The 17,157-nt window shown below is 46.7% G+C and overlaps 1 protein-coding gene across 1 annotated transcript in view; it reads right to left on the reverse strand.

Moving 5' to 3' along the window:
• Positions 1–15,983, reverse strand: part of LOC138851339 (peroxisomal sarcosine oxidase-like) — a gene marked incomplete at its 3' end in the record, with an annotated part of 128,444 nt that extends 112,461 nt beyond the window's left edge. Inside the window, exon 1 of the mRNA XM_070080380.1 lies at positions 15,615–15,983. Coding sequence (XP_069936481.1) covers positions 15,615–15,627 — 13 coding nt within the window. The remainder of the gene's footprint in view (positions 1–15,614) is intronic.
• Positions 15,984–17,157: the final 1,174 nt, after the last annotated feature.

A 17,157-nucleotide genomic window follows, 5' to 3' on the forward strand; every position in this document is an offset into this window, starting at 1 on the left:
GGCTTCATCAGTCCAATACAAACAGGAAGGCGTAAGGAGAGGAGGAGAATGAGGTAATCAGTCCCTCAACCTGGAGTCGTTGTGTTCAGTCCATCAATCTTGTAGAATGTACAGAATAGGGCCGTAGACGTGGCTTATATACTGTAGTGAGGTGACGTGAAGCAGTTGGAGGCGGGGTCATAGTGGTACCATCCACTAGTCGAAGTAGGTCGACGAAGACCTACTTCGACTAGTGGATGGTACCACTATGACCCCGCCTCCAACTGCTTCACGTCACCTCACTACAGTATATAAGCCACGTCTACGGCCCTATTCTGTACATTCTACAAGATTGATGGACTGAACACAACGACTCCAGGTTGAGGGACTGATTACCTCATTCTCCTCCTCTCCTTACGCCTTCCTGTTTGTATTGGACTGATGAAGCCACTGCGTGGCGAAACGTTTCCTGAATAAAGATTCCCATATGCTGCATAAGTGTCTCAATCTTCAACATGTCGGTTTTTCAAACCATTCATCACAACTGTCAGACACAGCAGCATCATGGGATCTTGTTACAAAGAATTCTTCAACACTTGTTCAACCTTTGGACGAAGACCTACTTCGACTAGTGGATGGTACCACTATGACCCCGCCTCCAACTGCTTCACGTCACCTCACTACAGTATATAAGCCACGTCTACGGCCCTATTCTGTACATTCTACAAGATTGATGGACTGAACACAACGACTCCAGGTTGAGGGACTGATTACCTCATTCTCCTCCTCTCCTTACGCCTTCCTGTTTGTATTGGACTGATGAAGCCACTGCGTGGCGAAACGTTTCCTGAATAAAGATTCCCATATGCTGCATAAGTGTCTCAATCTTCAACATGTCGGTTTTTCAAACCATTCATCACAACTGTCAGACACAGCAGCATCATGGGATCTTGTTACAAAGAATTCTTCAACACTTGTTCAACCTTTGGACGAAGACCTACTTCGACTAGTGGATGGTACCACTATGACCCCGCCTCCAACTGCTTCACGTCACCTCACTACAGTATATAAGCCACGTCTACGGCCCTATTCTGTACATTCTACAAGATTGATGGACTGAACACAACGACTCCAGGTTGAGGGACTGATTACCTCATTCTCCTCCTCTCCTTACGCCTTCCTGTTTGTATTGGACTGATGAAGCCACTGCGTGGCGAAACGTTTCCTGAATAAAGATTCCCATATGCTGCATAAGTGTCTCAATCTTCAACATGTCGGTTTTTCAAACCATTCATCACAACTGTCAGACACAGCAGCATCATGGGATCTTGTTACAAAGAATTCTTCAACACTTGTTCAACCTTTGGACGAAGACCTACTTCGACTAGTGGATGGTACCACTATGACCCCGCCTCCAACTGCTTCACGGGACGCTGTCCTCGTCGACAGTAACTGTATGGCTGGAGGTGCTGGCCAGGTAGTCAGGAACTGTAAGGCTGGAGGTGCTGTCCTGGTAGACAGTAAGTGCATGTATGGAGGAATGCATATTAGCGGCCTCGACAGAGACAGGAGCTGTAATGGGGAAACAAGTGTGGTCAAGGACAAGATAAAACCAATATTACAAACTAGCAATACCACAGGAGATAGCAAACAAGGAGATTCCACTAGAAATAGTGAAGATAAATTACCTGAAATAACTGATGAAAGCTCCATTGTTAATACTAGTGAAGGCAGAAATGAGACAGGAAAACATGCACTAGTAGGGAATACAGTCACAAAAATCCAAGGCAAACAGAAACCAAGCCTGTACAAATATTATGCACTTGGTATCTGCAGGCTTGGAATATCTGGAAAAACAGATGGGACGTGCAACTTTGACCACCCTAGAAAATGTAGGTGCCCATATGACAAAAAGAAAATACAACCTCTCTTCTTGTAAGCTTTTTCACCCTGAAATGTGTCGCTCTTCAGTGCAGGAAAGACAGTGTGTAACTTATCTTGCCAGGCACACCCTCTCAAGGGGACAAAAAGATACAAAACATCCAGACCATGGGGAAACCTGGGTAGCCACAGCCTCTCAGGAGAGAGAGGTAATATAGTGCCAGGAAGGAAAAAAACTGGCAGGAAATGGCAGAAATGGTACATCAAATCCAGTCATTTCTGGAATGGAATCACAGTCGATGGCTTCCACTCCAAACCAACAGATACGGAAATTAGTGCCGAAAAAAAGTCCCCCCCAGTACCACCAACACCACCAATCCGATGACATTCTTCGTTGCAAATATACAGGGTCTAAAGCCAGCAACGAACAACAAAATACCTTTCATGTGTAGACTGCTTGCAGAGACCCACATAAAGGATCACTTGGACAACGAAATATGGATACCAGGTTACAATCTAAACAGATGCAACAGAGTGAACAGGCAAAAAGGGTGGAAGGGGGGGGGGTTGGCCTGTATATCGCCGAGTCACCTATTTGCACAGAACTTTCTAAATGCCTCAAATGATGTAGTTGAAGCTTTAGCAGTAAAGATCGAGAACCAAAATCTGGTTATTGTGGTAGTTTACAAGCCTCCGGATGCAACGTCCCAACAATTCCAGGAACAGCTGTTGAAAATTGACCACTGTCTGGAAAATCTTCCAGCTCCTGCCCCCAAGATGTTGCTCCTGGGGGATTTCAACTTAAGGCACCTAAAATGGAGGAATATAGCAAATAATGTTCTTGCAGTGATAACACCAGGAGGAAGCTTAGACGAGTACTCATGCACACACGAACTTTTAAATCTCTGCACAAAATTCAACTTAAGCCAGCAAATAATAGAGCCTACTAGACTGGAGAATACACTAGACCTCACTAGACACAATAACCAAATTTCTGTAAACTCAGCATTGTAATCCTTATAGAGAATAAACTTTGAATTTGAATTGAATCTTCACTAATAATGATGATCTGATACGAAATGTCACCATATCAAAAACAATATACTCAGATCACAACATAATTGAGGTTCAAACATGTATGCGCTGAGCCCCAGACAGACAAAATGTGATCAGAGCATTCACCAAATTCAACTTCAATAACAAGAACATAAAGTGGGACCAAGTAAACCAAGTCCTAAATTATTTAAACTGGGAAGAGAGCCTAAGCAACACAGACCCCAACTTATGCCTAGAACAGATTAACTCTGTGGCACTCGATGTATGCTCAAGGCTTATTCCTTTAAGAAAAAGGAGTAGTTGTAAAATAGAAAGAAACAGGTGTTCTCTTTACATGCGACGGAAAAGAATAACAGAGCGGCTAAAAGAGGCCACTATATCTGCAATGCGTAGGGAGACACTGGTCAGAGAAACAGCAAACATCGAACTAAAGCTAAAGGAATCTTATAGGAGTCAGGAATTGCAGGAAGAACTAAAAGCCATAAATGAAATCGAAAGAAACACGAAGTATTTCATTTCTTATGCCAAATTAAAGTAGAGAACAACATCCAGTATTGGGCCACTACTTACACAAGATGGGTCCTACACAGATGACAGCAAGGAAATGAGTGAGCTACTCAAGTCCCAATATGACTCAGTTTTTAGCAATCCGCTAAATGAATTTTTCATGAGCGGGCCATAGAATTTGGTAAACACAAGCCTATCTGACGTAATCCTGACGCCAAATGACTTTGAACAGCGATAAATGACATGCCCATACACTCTGCCCCAGGGCCAGACTCATGGAACTCCGTGTTCATCAAGAACTGCAAGCCCCTATCACGTGCTTTTAACATCCTATGGAGAGGGAGCATGGACACGGGGGTCGTCCCACAGTACTAAAAACAACAGACATAGCCCCACTCCACAAAGGGGGCAGTAAAGCAATAGCAAAGAACTACAGACCGATAGCGCTAACATCCCATGTCATAAAATTCTTTGAAAGGGTCTTAAGAAGCAAGATCACCACCCATCTAGATACCCATCAATTACACAACCCAGGGCAACATGGGTTTAGAGCAGGTCGCTCCTGTCTGTCTCAACTATTGGATCACTACAACAAGGTCCTAGATGCACTAGAAGACAAAAAGAATGTAGATGTAATATACACAGACTTTGCAAAAGCCTTCAGCAAGAGTGACCATGACGTAATAGCGCACAAAATGCATGCTAAAGGAATAACAGGAAAAGTTGGTAGATGGATCTATAATTTCCTGACAAATAAAACACAAAGAGTAGTAGTTAACAGAGTAAAGTCTGAGGCGATCTTTGATGTTAGTTTTTCGCTCTACTGTGTGGCTGGAATTGGTTTTATACTCTGATGAGGTTTTAATTTCCTCATGTTTACCATATCGGAGTAATAAAAATTTCTCATCGTTGAACTTCATATTGTTTTCTGAATTCCATTGAAAGATTTGATTGATGTCCGCCTGGAGCCTTGCAGTGTCTGCAATGGAAGACACTGTCATGCAGAGCCGGGTGACATCTGCAAAGGAAGACATGGTGCTGTGGCTTACATCCTTGTCTATGTCAGATATGAAGATGGGAGCGAGTGCTGTGCCTTGCGGAACAGAGCTTTTCACAGTAGCCGCCTCAGACTTTACTCTGTTGACTACTACTCTGTGTTCTGTTTGTGAGGAAATTATAGATCCATCTACCAGCTTTTCCTGTTAATCCTTAAGCACGCATTTTGTACGCTCTTATTCCATGGTCACACTTGTCGAAGGCTTTTGCAAAGTCTGTGTATATTACTGTTACTGTAACTTTTGCCACTGTTGCTACACCCTGTGTTACTGTACCTGCTGCCGCTGTTGCTACACCCTCTGCCACTGCTGCTACACCCCTCTGCCACTGTTACTGTACCTGCTGTCACTGTTGCTATACCCTCTGCCACTGTTACTGTACCTGTCACTGTTGCATTCTTTTTGCCTTCTAGTGCATCCATGACCTTGTCGTAGTGATCCAGTAGTTGGGACAGACAGGAGCGACCTGCTCTAAACCCATGCTCCCCTGGGTTGTGTAATTGATTGGTATCTAGATGGGTGGTGATATTGCTTCTTAGGACCCTTTTAAAGATTTTTATGACATGGGATGTTAGCGCTATCGGTCTGTAGTTCTTTGCTATTGCTTTACTGCCCCTTTTGTGGAGTGGGGCTATGTCTGTTATTTTTAGTACTGTGGGACGACCCTAGTGTCCATGCTCCCTTTCCATAGGATGTTAAAGCACGTGATAGGGGCTTCTTGCAGTTCTTGATGAACACGGAGTTCCATGAGTCTGGCCCTGGGGCAGAGTGCATGGGCATGTCATTTATCGCCTGTTCGAAGTCATTTGGCGTCAGGATAACATCAGATAGGCTTGTGTTTACCAAATTCTATGGCTCTCTCATAAAAAATTCATTTAGATCGTCGACTCTCAGTCTGGTTAATGGCTTGCTAAAAGCTGAGTCATATTGGGACTTGAGTAGCTCACTCATTTCCTTGCTGTCATCTGTGTAGGATCCATCTTCTTTAAGTAGTGGCCCAATACTGAATGTTGTTCTTGACTTTGATTTGGTATAAGAAAAGGAATACTTTGGGTTTCTTTCGATTTCATTTATGGCTTTTAGTTCTTCCTGCGATTCCTGACTCCTAAAAGATTCCTTTAGCTTTAGTTCGATGTTTGTTATTTCTCTGACCAGCATCTCTCTACGCATTGCAGATATAGTGGCCTCTTTTAGCCGCTCTGTTATTCTTTTCCGTCGCATGTAAAGGGAGCACCTGTCTCTATTTTACAACTACTCCTTTTTCTTAAAGGAATAAGCCTTGAGCATACATCGAGTGCCACAGAGTTAATCTGTTCTAGGCATAAGTTGGGGTCTGTGTTGCTTAGTCTATCTTCCCAGTTTATATCATTTAGGACTTGGTTTACTTGGTCCCACTTTATTTTCTAGTTATTGAAGTTGAATTTGGTAAAGGCTCCCTCGTGACTGATGACATTTTGTCGGTCTGGGGCTCCGCGCATACATGTCTGAACCTCAATATGGTGACATTTCGTATCATATCATCATTGTTAGTGAACATAAGGTCCAGTGTATTCTCCAATCTTGTAGGCTCTATTATTTGCTGGTTTAAGGTGAATTGTGTGCAGAGATTTAAAAGCTCGTCCAAATATTTCTCTGGTTAAGTTGGGACAGTCAGTAGAATATTGGTAAATTTAATATCGTGCACACTTCAACCCCCCCCCCCCCTTTCCATGCCTAGTAACTGTGTCTGCCGTCACCACTCATAACCACCAACAGTCCTTGATAGTAATTAGCGTCTTATAATATATCACCCTAAAAACACGCTACACACGTAAACCTACCACAATAATAAATAAATTTACACATTATTCCCTCCTGCAGACAGATTATTTACACTGTCGGAGATAATCTATACAGCACATCCTACAGAGAATGGACAACATTAGACATCTAAAATAATATGACATGTGTATCACATGACCTGTTATTGCAGAGATTACTTAAAATCCTACCCCCCCCCCCCCCAAGTGAAAACTGTCCAGTTTCACCTGGCTATACACAAGATCAAAAACTCATTCACTTGAACATATATAATGAAAATGTGAAAAAAACATCTGTAACAATATATAAGCAAAAACACCCCAGGCAAGATTTTACATTATATATAATACCAAAACGTTCCACTAGTTAAAAAACAGGTATGAAACCTCATTATTATGACAAGTTACATTGCTCATATATAGGTAGACATGTTTAATTACAGGTTAAAGTATGCTTATATACTAACATGCTTATGTACATCCTTACAAAACATGAAGGAATCCTTAGATAAAATATAATCATCGGTGTTCACAATAACACCAAGACATTACATTGAATATCACATTGAATATCACCTCAACATCCTTCCTCACACAATTCCACACACACTCACACAATTCCACACACACACTCACACAATCGACCTCTGCAACACCCCCCCCCTGGGAAGGCCAGCCCGTTCATTCCCCTGACCGCTTATAAAGACCATAAATCCCTCAAAAGAAAGTCCCTGTAGCCCTCCGAGAAATCCCTCTCCCACCTTCTACCATATATTTCCCTGTTGCGACACTTTGTTCTATAAAAGGATGCTGCTATGGCCATCCTACGTTCCTCCGCCCCTTTGTCTCTCATTGCCCATGATATATACACAAAATCAACCATTAAGTAAGCCACTGCCCTTTGAACCTTTACCCCAACCCCACCTACATCTAAACTAAGCGCTCTCAAAACCGACAACCCTTTCCCCCCCACATACCGGATTACTTTCCCTAACCATTCCCGCACAATCCCTAGGCTTTCACAAAAATAAACTACATGAAAAGCTGATTCATCTACCCCACAAACCTGACACACCCCACCCTCCCTTATTCGCCTATTTCGTAAAACAACCCCAGACGGCAATATTCCGTGAAGAAACCTATACATTACCTCCCTCACGCGTGGCCGGATGCGTAACCCTTTTAATCGGCCCCAAATGTCTTCCCATGCGTACATCGGGTACACTCCTTCCGTTGCCACTACCACCCTAGGCCATATCTTCCTCTCCATGGACCCTACCCGCATGTTTCTCGGCTCTCTGACCATCATCAATAGACGCAACAACTCCTCACCATCTCTCAAATCTTGTCCCTTCCACCATCTCCGAAGATCTCCCTGCAGCATCCCCAACCCTCCACTCCCTTCCCCCCGAGCCCTTAGCAACCCATGTTTCACATATACACACTTCAACCTTCTTTCCAAATGAATTAACCCCAGCCCTCCCAAGGCCACCGGAAGTGTTACCACCTCTCTTTTTAACCAATCGCATCCTGAACCCCAGATAAAACGGAAAACTCTGCTCAACAATCTCCGGACATCCCCATACACCAAAGGGTACAAAGCTGCCACATGCCATATTTTACTGTACAAAAGCACATTGACCACAATGACCCTCTGGTGTAGCGTAAGATGTGTCGGCCTCAATCCTGACAATCTTCCCAATACCCTATCTACCACACCCTTTGAATTATTCTCCCTCGCCATCTGAGCATTACCCATATACACAACTCCACAAATTTTCACCCGGTCCACGACACTCCACCTCACCCCCCACCCCCGCCCTCCTGCCCATCCCATTCACCCAATATCATGAGCTTTGATTTGTGCACATTCACTGCCATACCTGTTGCCATCCCAAAAACATCTATAACTCTCTCCAGACCCTCCAATCCCTCCCTCCCACTCACTAGGACAGTTGTGTCATCAACGTAACCTATGATACTGGGACTCCCACCTCGTATATCCACCCTTACCCCCTCCTGTATGCACATTTCCACTGCCCTATAAAACGGATTCTGTAAACATGCAAATAATATTTGTGACAATGGGCAACCTTGCCTCAATCCCCTGCCCATTTTCACATGCAACCCCACCCTCCCATTTATCTGTACACACATCCCAGCTCCCCGATATAAAGTACGTGCCCAATTCACAATGTCCTCCCCGAACCCTTGCCACTCCATGATTCTCCACAGAGCCTCCCTCTCGACACTGTCATATGCCGTTCTCCAATCCAACGCCAATACCCCACGTTCCCCCTCTTGTGGACCCTCAATAAACCTTCTAATAACCCCATGCCCCTCATACATTGATCTCCCCGGAATCCCATATTGACCCCTCACTATTACCTTTCCAATGACCTTTTTTATACGATTTCCCAAAATTTTTGCAAAAAGTTTGTAGTCTGCACACATGAGTGATATCATCCGGAAATCTCTCACTGTGCACTGACTTTCACCCTTTGGCACCAAAACTACTAGTGCTGTCGCCTGCAAAGGTCCCAACGCACCCCTCTCTTTTATGATATTAAATAATTGCACCAAAAAATCTTTTAATACTCCCCAATGCTGTATGTAAAACTCCGCAGGCAGCCCATCTATCCCCGGTGCCTTACCCCTGCTCATACTCATTAAAGCCGTCCACACCTCTTCCTCCACAATAGGCCCCTGTAACTGTTCCCTGTCGTCCCTGTCCAGCACACTCCGCACCCATCCCCCTGTCTCTCTTAAAGCCCCCTCTCTCACACCCACACTCCTCATATGTGCACTAAGCCAAGAATCAACATACCCTCCCATCCCCTCCGTTGTCACCAAGTCTTGTCCCTCCCTATACCCCTCGATGTCCTCAAGAACTCTCAAACCCACCATTTCCATTGCAACGCGCCGGCGCCCCTGCCCTCGCAAGACACACGCCGATGGTCTATCACCCCACATGACCTCCTCCAACCCCCCTAAAACCCTTGCCGCATCAAACCTCTCATTTTGCACTTCCATTAGGCGTTCCTTCACTCCTTCTATGTCAGCCACAGGGGCTCCCATCCCCCCCCTTCCTCTCTCATAATACTCCCTTAACTGCCCCTCAAGATACCTAATAAGCCCATAAGCCAACTGATTCTCGTGCCTTCCCTGTCGGACATAGAACTCTCGAATCCTCGTCTTCGCCGTCACATCCCACCATCTCAACACATCCCCATTGACTTCCATTCCTTCCCATAAGCCTTTCCACCATTGTGCAAATAGGACCCTCCCCTCAACATCTTGAAGCAACCGAACATTCAATTTCCAATAACTCTTATACCTGTTCGGCCGACCCTCCCATCCCAAATCCACCAAAACACCTCTATGATCAGAAAAAAAGACATTCAAAACCCTTACACTCCGCACCACAGCTTTCCTTGTCACGTATATCCTGTCCAGCCGTGCAGCATACCCCTGCCTCACAAAGGTGTGCTGCACCTCCCACGCCGCCCCCCCTCTACATCCACCAACCCCACCCCTGTTAACAGGTCCCTCAGAACGCCAGAACAATATCCTGCTCCCCTAGGTTCCACATCCTTGCGGCGTATAACGCAATTCCAGTCCCCTCCCACCACAGCTAATGCTGGAAGCGACCTTAAGTGATACACCAACACTTCACGTACAAACTCATTCTTCACTCGACTGTCCCCCTCCGCCGGACCATAAACACACACAAAAGACATCTTATCTCTTCCCCATGTCCCATCCACTCTTATAACCCTCCCCTCACCCCCCTCCTCACAATGATGTACAGTAAACGGGCTAGCCTCCCTCACCAAAATAGCCACTCCTCCTTTCAATCTCGTTGAGTGTGCCGCATATACAGTATACCCCTCAATCATCAACATACAACCCGGCTTGTGGTTGTGCTCTTGCACAAACACTACATCTACACCATACCTAATGAGCATCTCATGAAACCATTCACACTTCCTAGAATTTTTCAGACCATTAACATTTATAGAGAGACTCTTGAATTTGTCAATGGAGGTTTTCCTTTACGTATTGCACCACCTTTATCCCCCTTCCCCTTTATATGCCCTTGATCTTCAATCACCATTCTGTGATCTGCTTTCACATGCCCCTTGCCCCTGGACCCCCCAGGTCCATGCTCAACCACTTCAGCCCAAACCTTTTTGCCCGAACGCTGTGCTGGAGTGAGCACATCCACATCGTCCACGTCCGAGGGCACTGCCGCTCTCTTCCGTGACACTCGAGCCTTTCTTCCCGCCTCCACCTGGAAGCCATCCCCGTGCACTTCCGCCACCACTGTGCCAATTTGCAGCCCAGCCTCAACCTGGGTCTCTGACATGCCTCCCCCCCTCTCACCACCTGGAACCCCAGCAGCATCCAGGGCACCCACAAGCCCCTCAACTGTGACCTCTCCTGGGGTCCCTAACAGGTCGTGGAGGACTGAATCAATGGTAGCCTCCACGGCCCTGTCCTCACCCAGTGACACCACATCTTTGGTCGCCGGTGCCTGCCCGGCAGTGCATGTCTCTCTCGGAAGAGTTACACACTCTTCCTCCCTCAAGGCCTCCTCGACCTCCACACTCCAAGCCTTGTTCAAGGAAACCGACTCAGGTCGTGCCAAATCCAACGTCCCAAGGTCCTCTGATGCCTCCTTATGCTGCTCCTTCGCCTGTGTACCCTGTTGCTTAACACACTGCGCAGCAATGTGATCATAGGCACCACATAATCGACAGGTACGTTGTTGCCCTGCGTAAGTCACCATTACTTGAGTCCTGAAGTCTTCTAGGAAAATATAGGAAGGAATAGGATGCCTCAATGTCATTTTTAAGGAAAAACTTCCTTCAGGCATCCCAGAATATGATCCTTCCTTCCATTTCCCCAATGTCGCCACATGAACAGTCCCAAACTTCTCGAAGACGGCACGTAGGTCTGCCTCATTAGCCTCAAAGGGTACATTTCTTATCCTCACCCACGTATAATGGCGGGACACATCATGTAGCCTTACCGTCACTGCAGGATTCACTGGTACACAAAGATCTTGGAACCTGGCGACTATGTCCTCATATACACTTGCATTGAGAAATTTCACAAAAATTCTATATGCCCCGTTCAAGGCTACACCATACAGCTCTTCGTTGGCAATGCCGTATGTGTCCCTGATGATGGCAGGTAATAAAACTTGAGCTGAGTGGGCATGCACAGCCCCACGCACCACTTCTATGCCGACAGTGTTTATCCTTCTTCTTGCCGGCTGCGCCATTTTGAGAAAACCAAGTTGTCACCGGCTGACAGCAGAGGGCAGGCTCAGCTCACGTCCGCTCGTCCCAAAGGTTGAGCGACGATTTACAGGCGACAAAAAAGAATAACAGAGCGGCTAAAAGAGGTCAATATATCTGAAATGCGTAGGGAGACACTGGTCAGAGAAATAGCAAGCATCGAACTTAAGCTAAAAGAATCCTTTAGGAGTCAGGAATCGCGGGAAGAACTAAAAGCCATAAATGAAATCGAAAGAAACCCAAAGTATTTCTTCTCCTATGCCAAATCAAAATCGAGAACAACGTCCAGTATTGGGCCCCTACTTAAACAAGATGGGTCCTACACAGATGACAGCAAGGAAATGAGTGAGCTACTCAAGTCCCAATATGACTCAGTTTTTAGCAAGCCGCTAACCAGACTGAGAGTCGAAGATCAAAATGAATTTTTTATGAGAGAGCCACAAAATTTGATTAACACAAGCCTATCCGATGTTATCCTGACGCCAAATGACTTCGAACAGGCGATAAATGACATGCCCATGCACTCTGCCCCAGGGCCAGACTCGTGGAACTCTGTGTTCATCAAGAACTGCAAGAAGCCCCTATCACGAGCTTTTACCATCCTATGGAGAGGGAGCATGGACACGGGGGTCGTCCCACAGTTACTAAAAACAACAGACATAACCCCACTCCACAAAGGGGGCAGTAAAGCAACAGCAAAGAACTACAGACCAATAGCACTAACATCCCATATCATAAAAATCTTTGAAAGGGTCCTAAGAAGCAAGATCACCACGCATCTAGAAACCCATCAGTTACACAACCCAGGGCAACATGGGTTTAGAACAGGTCGCTCCTGTCTGTCTCAACTATTGGACCACTACGACAGGGTCCTAAATGCACTAGAAGACAAAAAGAATGCAGATGTAATATATACAGACTTTGCAAAAGCCTTTGACAAGTGTGACCATGGCGTAATAGCGCACAAAATGCGTGCTAAAGGAATAACAGGAAAAGTCGGTCGATGGATCTATAATTTCCTCACTAACAGAACACAGAGAGTAGTCGTCAACAGAGTAAAGTCCGAGGCAGCTACGGTGAAAAGCTCTGTTCCACAAGGCACAGTACTCGCTCCCATCTTGTTCCTCATCCTTATATCCGACATAGACAAGGATGTCAGCCACAGCACCGTGTCTTCCTTTGCAGATGACACCCGAATCTGCATGACAGTGTCTTCCATTGCAGACACTGCAAAGCTCCAGGCAGACATCAACCAAATCTTTCAGTGGGCTGCAGAAAACAATATGAAGTTCAACGATGAGAAATTTCAATTACTCAGATATGGTAAACATGAGTAAATTAAATCTTCATCAGAGTACAAAACAAATTCTGGCCACAAAATAGAGCGAAACACCAACGTCAAAGACCTGGGAGTGATCATGTCGGAGGATCTCACCTTCAAGGACCATAACATTGTATCAATCGCATCTGCTAGAAAAATGACAGGATGGATAATGAGAACTTTCAAAACTAGGGAGGCCAAGCCCATGATGACACTCTTCAGGTCACTTGTTCTATCTAGGCTGGAATATTGCTGCACACTAACAGCACCTTTCAAGGCAGGTGAAATTGCCGACCTAGAAAATATACAGAGAACTTTCACGGCGCGCATAACGGAGATAAAACACCTCAATTTTTGGGAGCGCTTGAGGTTCCTAAACCTGTATTCCCTGGAACGCAGGAGGGAGAGATACATGATTATATACACCTGGAAAATCCTAGAGGGACTAGTACCGAACTTGCACACGAAAATCACTCATTACGAAAGCAAAAGACTTGGCAGACGATGCACCATCCCCCCAATGAAAAGCAGGGGTGTCACTAGCACGTTAAGAGACCATACAATAAGTGTCAGGGGCCCGAGACTGTTCAACTGCCTCCCAGCACACATAAGGGGGATTACCAACAGACCCCTGGCAGTCTTCAAGCTGGCACTGGACAAGCACCTAAAGTCAGTTCCGGATCAGCTGGGCTGTGGCTCGTATGTTGGTTTGCGTGCAGCCAGCAGCAACAGCCTGGTTGATCAGGCTCTGATCCACCAGGAGGCCTGGTCTCAGACCGGGCCGCGGGGGCGTTGACCCCCGGAACTCTCTCCAGGTAAACTCAGGTAAACACCCTCTGCCACTGTTACTGTACCTGCTGTCACTGTTACTACACCCTCTGCCACTGTTACTGTACCTGCTGTCACTGTTACTACACCATCCGCCGCTGTTACTGTACCTGCTGTCACTGTTACTACACCCTCTGCCGCTGTTACTGTACCTGCTGTCACTGTTACTACACCCTCTGCCGCTGTTACTGTACCTGCTGTCACTGTTACTACACCCTCTGCCGCTGTTACTGTACCTGCTGTCACTGTTACTACACCCTCTGCCACTGTTACTGTACCTGCTGTCACTGTTACTACACCCTCTGCCACTGTTACTGTACCTGCTGTCACTGTTGCTACACCCTCTGCCACTGTTACTGTACCTGCTGTCACTGTTACTACACCCTCTGCCACTGTTACTGTACCTGCTGTCACTGATACTACACCCTCTGCCACTGTTACTGTACCTGCTGTCACTGTTACTACACCCTCTGCCACTGTTACTGTACCTGCTGTCACTGTTACTACTCCCTCTGCCGCTGTTACAGTACCTGCTGTCACTGTTACTACTCCCTCTGCCGCTGTTACAGTACCTGCTGTCACTGTTACTACTCCCTCTGCCGCTGTTACAGTACCTGCTGTCACTGTTACTACACCCTCTGCCGCTGTTACTGTACCTGCTGCCACTGTTACAGTACCTGCTGTCACTGTTGCTACACCCTCTGCCACTGTTACTGTACCTGCTGTCACTGTTACTACACCCTCTGCCACTGTTACAGTACCTGCTGTCACTGTTACTACACCCTCTGCCGCTGTTACAGTACCTGCTGTCACTGTTACTACACCCTCTGCCACTGTTACAGTACCTGCTGTCACTGTTACTACACCCTCTGCCACTGTTACAGTACCTGCTGTCACTGTTACTACACCCTCTGCCACTGTTACAGTACCTGCTGTCACTGTTACTACACCCTCTGCCGCTGTTACAGTACCTGCTGTCACTGTTACTACACCCTCTGCCGCTGTTACAGTACCTGCTGTCACTGTTACTACACCCTCTGCCACTGTTACAGTACCTGCTGTCACTGTTACTACACCCTCTGCCACTGTTACAGTACCTGCTATCACTGTTACTACACCCTCTGCCACTGTTACAGTACCTGCTGTCACTGTTACTACACCCTCTGCCACTGTTACAGTACCTGCTGTCACTGTTACTACACCCTCTGCCGCTGTTACAGTACCTGCTGTCACTGTTACTACACCCTCTGCCACTGTTACAGTACCTGCTGTCACTGTTACTACACCCTCTGCCACTGTTACAGTACCTGCTGTCACTGTTACTACACCCTCTGCCGCTGTTACAGTACCTGCTGTCACTGTTACTACACCCTCTGCCACTGTTACTGTACCTGATGTCACTGTTACTACACCCTCTGCCACTGTTACAGTACCTGCTGTGTTTTCGGAAACATTGTTTGTTGAACAGTGTTATGTTCAATAACTGGAAAATGCATCCTCTGGTCAGCTTTGTTACACAGGCTAAGTTATGCTACCTCAGCTCATTCCTATGTCCAGCGCTATCTAAGCTATACTACCACCTCTATCTACAACAGTCGACTAACACCCAGGTACCTACTTACTGCTAGGTGAACAGGAGCAGTAGGGATAAAGAAACATGCAGAATATTTTCACCCGTGCCGGGGATCAGACCACGGACCCTCAGTATGTGAGCTGAGTGCGCTACCAACCAAGGCACGGGATTGATGTGTTTTACTTAATGTAAATTGTAGTGTATATCCTCTGATATATTACAGTTTTGCTTATATACTCGGTGTGTAGTCACAGTATTTAAGCATCAATAACAAGAACCCATGATAATGCAAGAGTTAGTGTTGCTTACCTTCTGTCATCATACAAGTTTCCCAACTTAATTTCTCCGTCTAGTTTGTAGCCTTTCAATATATGTACACTTAGATGTATTCTTCAGTGTATATAACCTTAACCAGGTGATAAAATAACCGTTTTAGTTACGGAACTCGAGGCACAACTCGATCACATAGAAATTGCTTGGTAGTGTTACAAGCATATATTGCAACCGTAGCTGTAATAAGCTTCGTACACAAATATTCGGCACCAACAAACTTGATGTACAGCGTCGCTTGCAGTATATCTGGCGTCAAGGGTGTTCTTAACAGATTACAGGAGGAGCCTGTGAGTACCCACTGAGGTTGACTGAAGCACTGATATAACTGCCGACGACCACTGTACCTACCATAACATCAAGGTCACTTCGTCTATCATGGCTGCCACTCTCACTCTAGCACTCATGGCTGCCACTCTCACTCTAGCACTCACGGCTGCCACTCTCACTCTAGCACTCACGGTTGCCACTCTCACTCTAGCACTCACGGCTGCCACTCTCACTCTAGCACTCACGGCTGCCACTCTCACTCTAGCACTCACGGCTGCCACTCTCACTCTAGCACTCACGGTTGCCACTCTCACTCTAGCACTCACGGCTGCCACTCTCACTCTAGCACTCACGGTTGCCACTCACTCTAGCACTCACGGCTGCCACTCTCACTCTAGCACTCACGGCTGTCACTCTCACTCTAGCACTCACGGCTACCACTCTCACTCTAGCACTCACGGCTGCCACTCTCACTCTAGCACTCACGGCTGCCACTCTCACTCTTTCACTCACGGCTGCCACTCTCACTCTAGCACTCACGGCTACCACTCTCACTCTAGCACTCACGGCTACCACTCTCACTCTAGCACTCACGGCTGCCACTCTCACTCTAGCACTCACGGTTGCCACTCTCACTCTAGCACTCACGGTTGCCACTCTCACTCTAGCACTCACGGCTGCCACTCTCACTCTAGCACTCACGGTTGCCACTCTCACTCTAGCACTCACGGCTACCACTCTCACTCTAGCACTCACGGCTGCCACTCTCACTCTAGCACTCACGGCTACCACTCTCACTCTTTCACTCACGGTTGCCACTCTCACTCTAGCACTCACGGCTACCACTCTCACTCTAGCACTCACGGCTGCCACTCTCACTCTAGCACTCACGGCTGCCACTCTCACTCTAGCACTCACGGCTACCACTCTCACTCTAGCACTCACGGCTGCCACTCTCACTCTAGCACTCACGGCTGCCACTCTCACTCTTTCACTCACGGCTGCCACTCTCACTCTAGCACTCACGGCTACCACTCTCACTCTAGCACTCACGGCTACCACTCTCACTCTAGCACTCACGGCTGCCACTCTCACTCTAGCACTCACGGCTGCCACTCTCACTCTAGCACTCACGGTTTCCACTCTCACTCTTGCACTCACGGCTGCCACTCTCACTCTAGCACTCACGGTTGCCACTCTCACTCTAGCACTCACGGTTGCCACTCTCACTCTAGCACTCACGGCTACCACT

Source organism: Cherax quadricarinatus, unplaced genomic scaffold (genome assembly GCF_038502225.1).
Source record: "Cherax quadricarinatus isolate ZL_2023a unplaced genomic scaffold, ASM3850222v1 Contig371, whole genome shotgun sequence".
NCBI lineage: Eukaryota > Metazoa > Arthropoda > Malacostraca > Decapoda > Parastacidae > Cherax > Cherax quadricarinatus.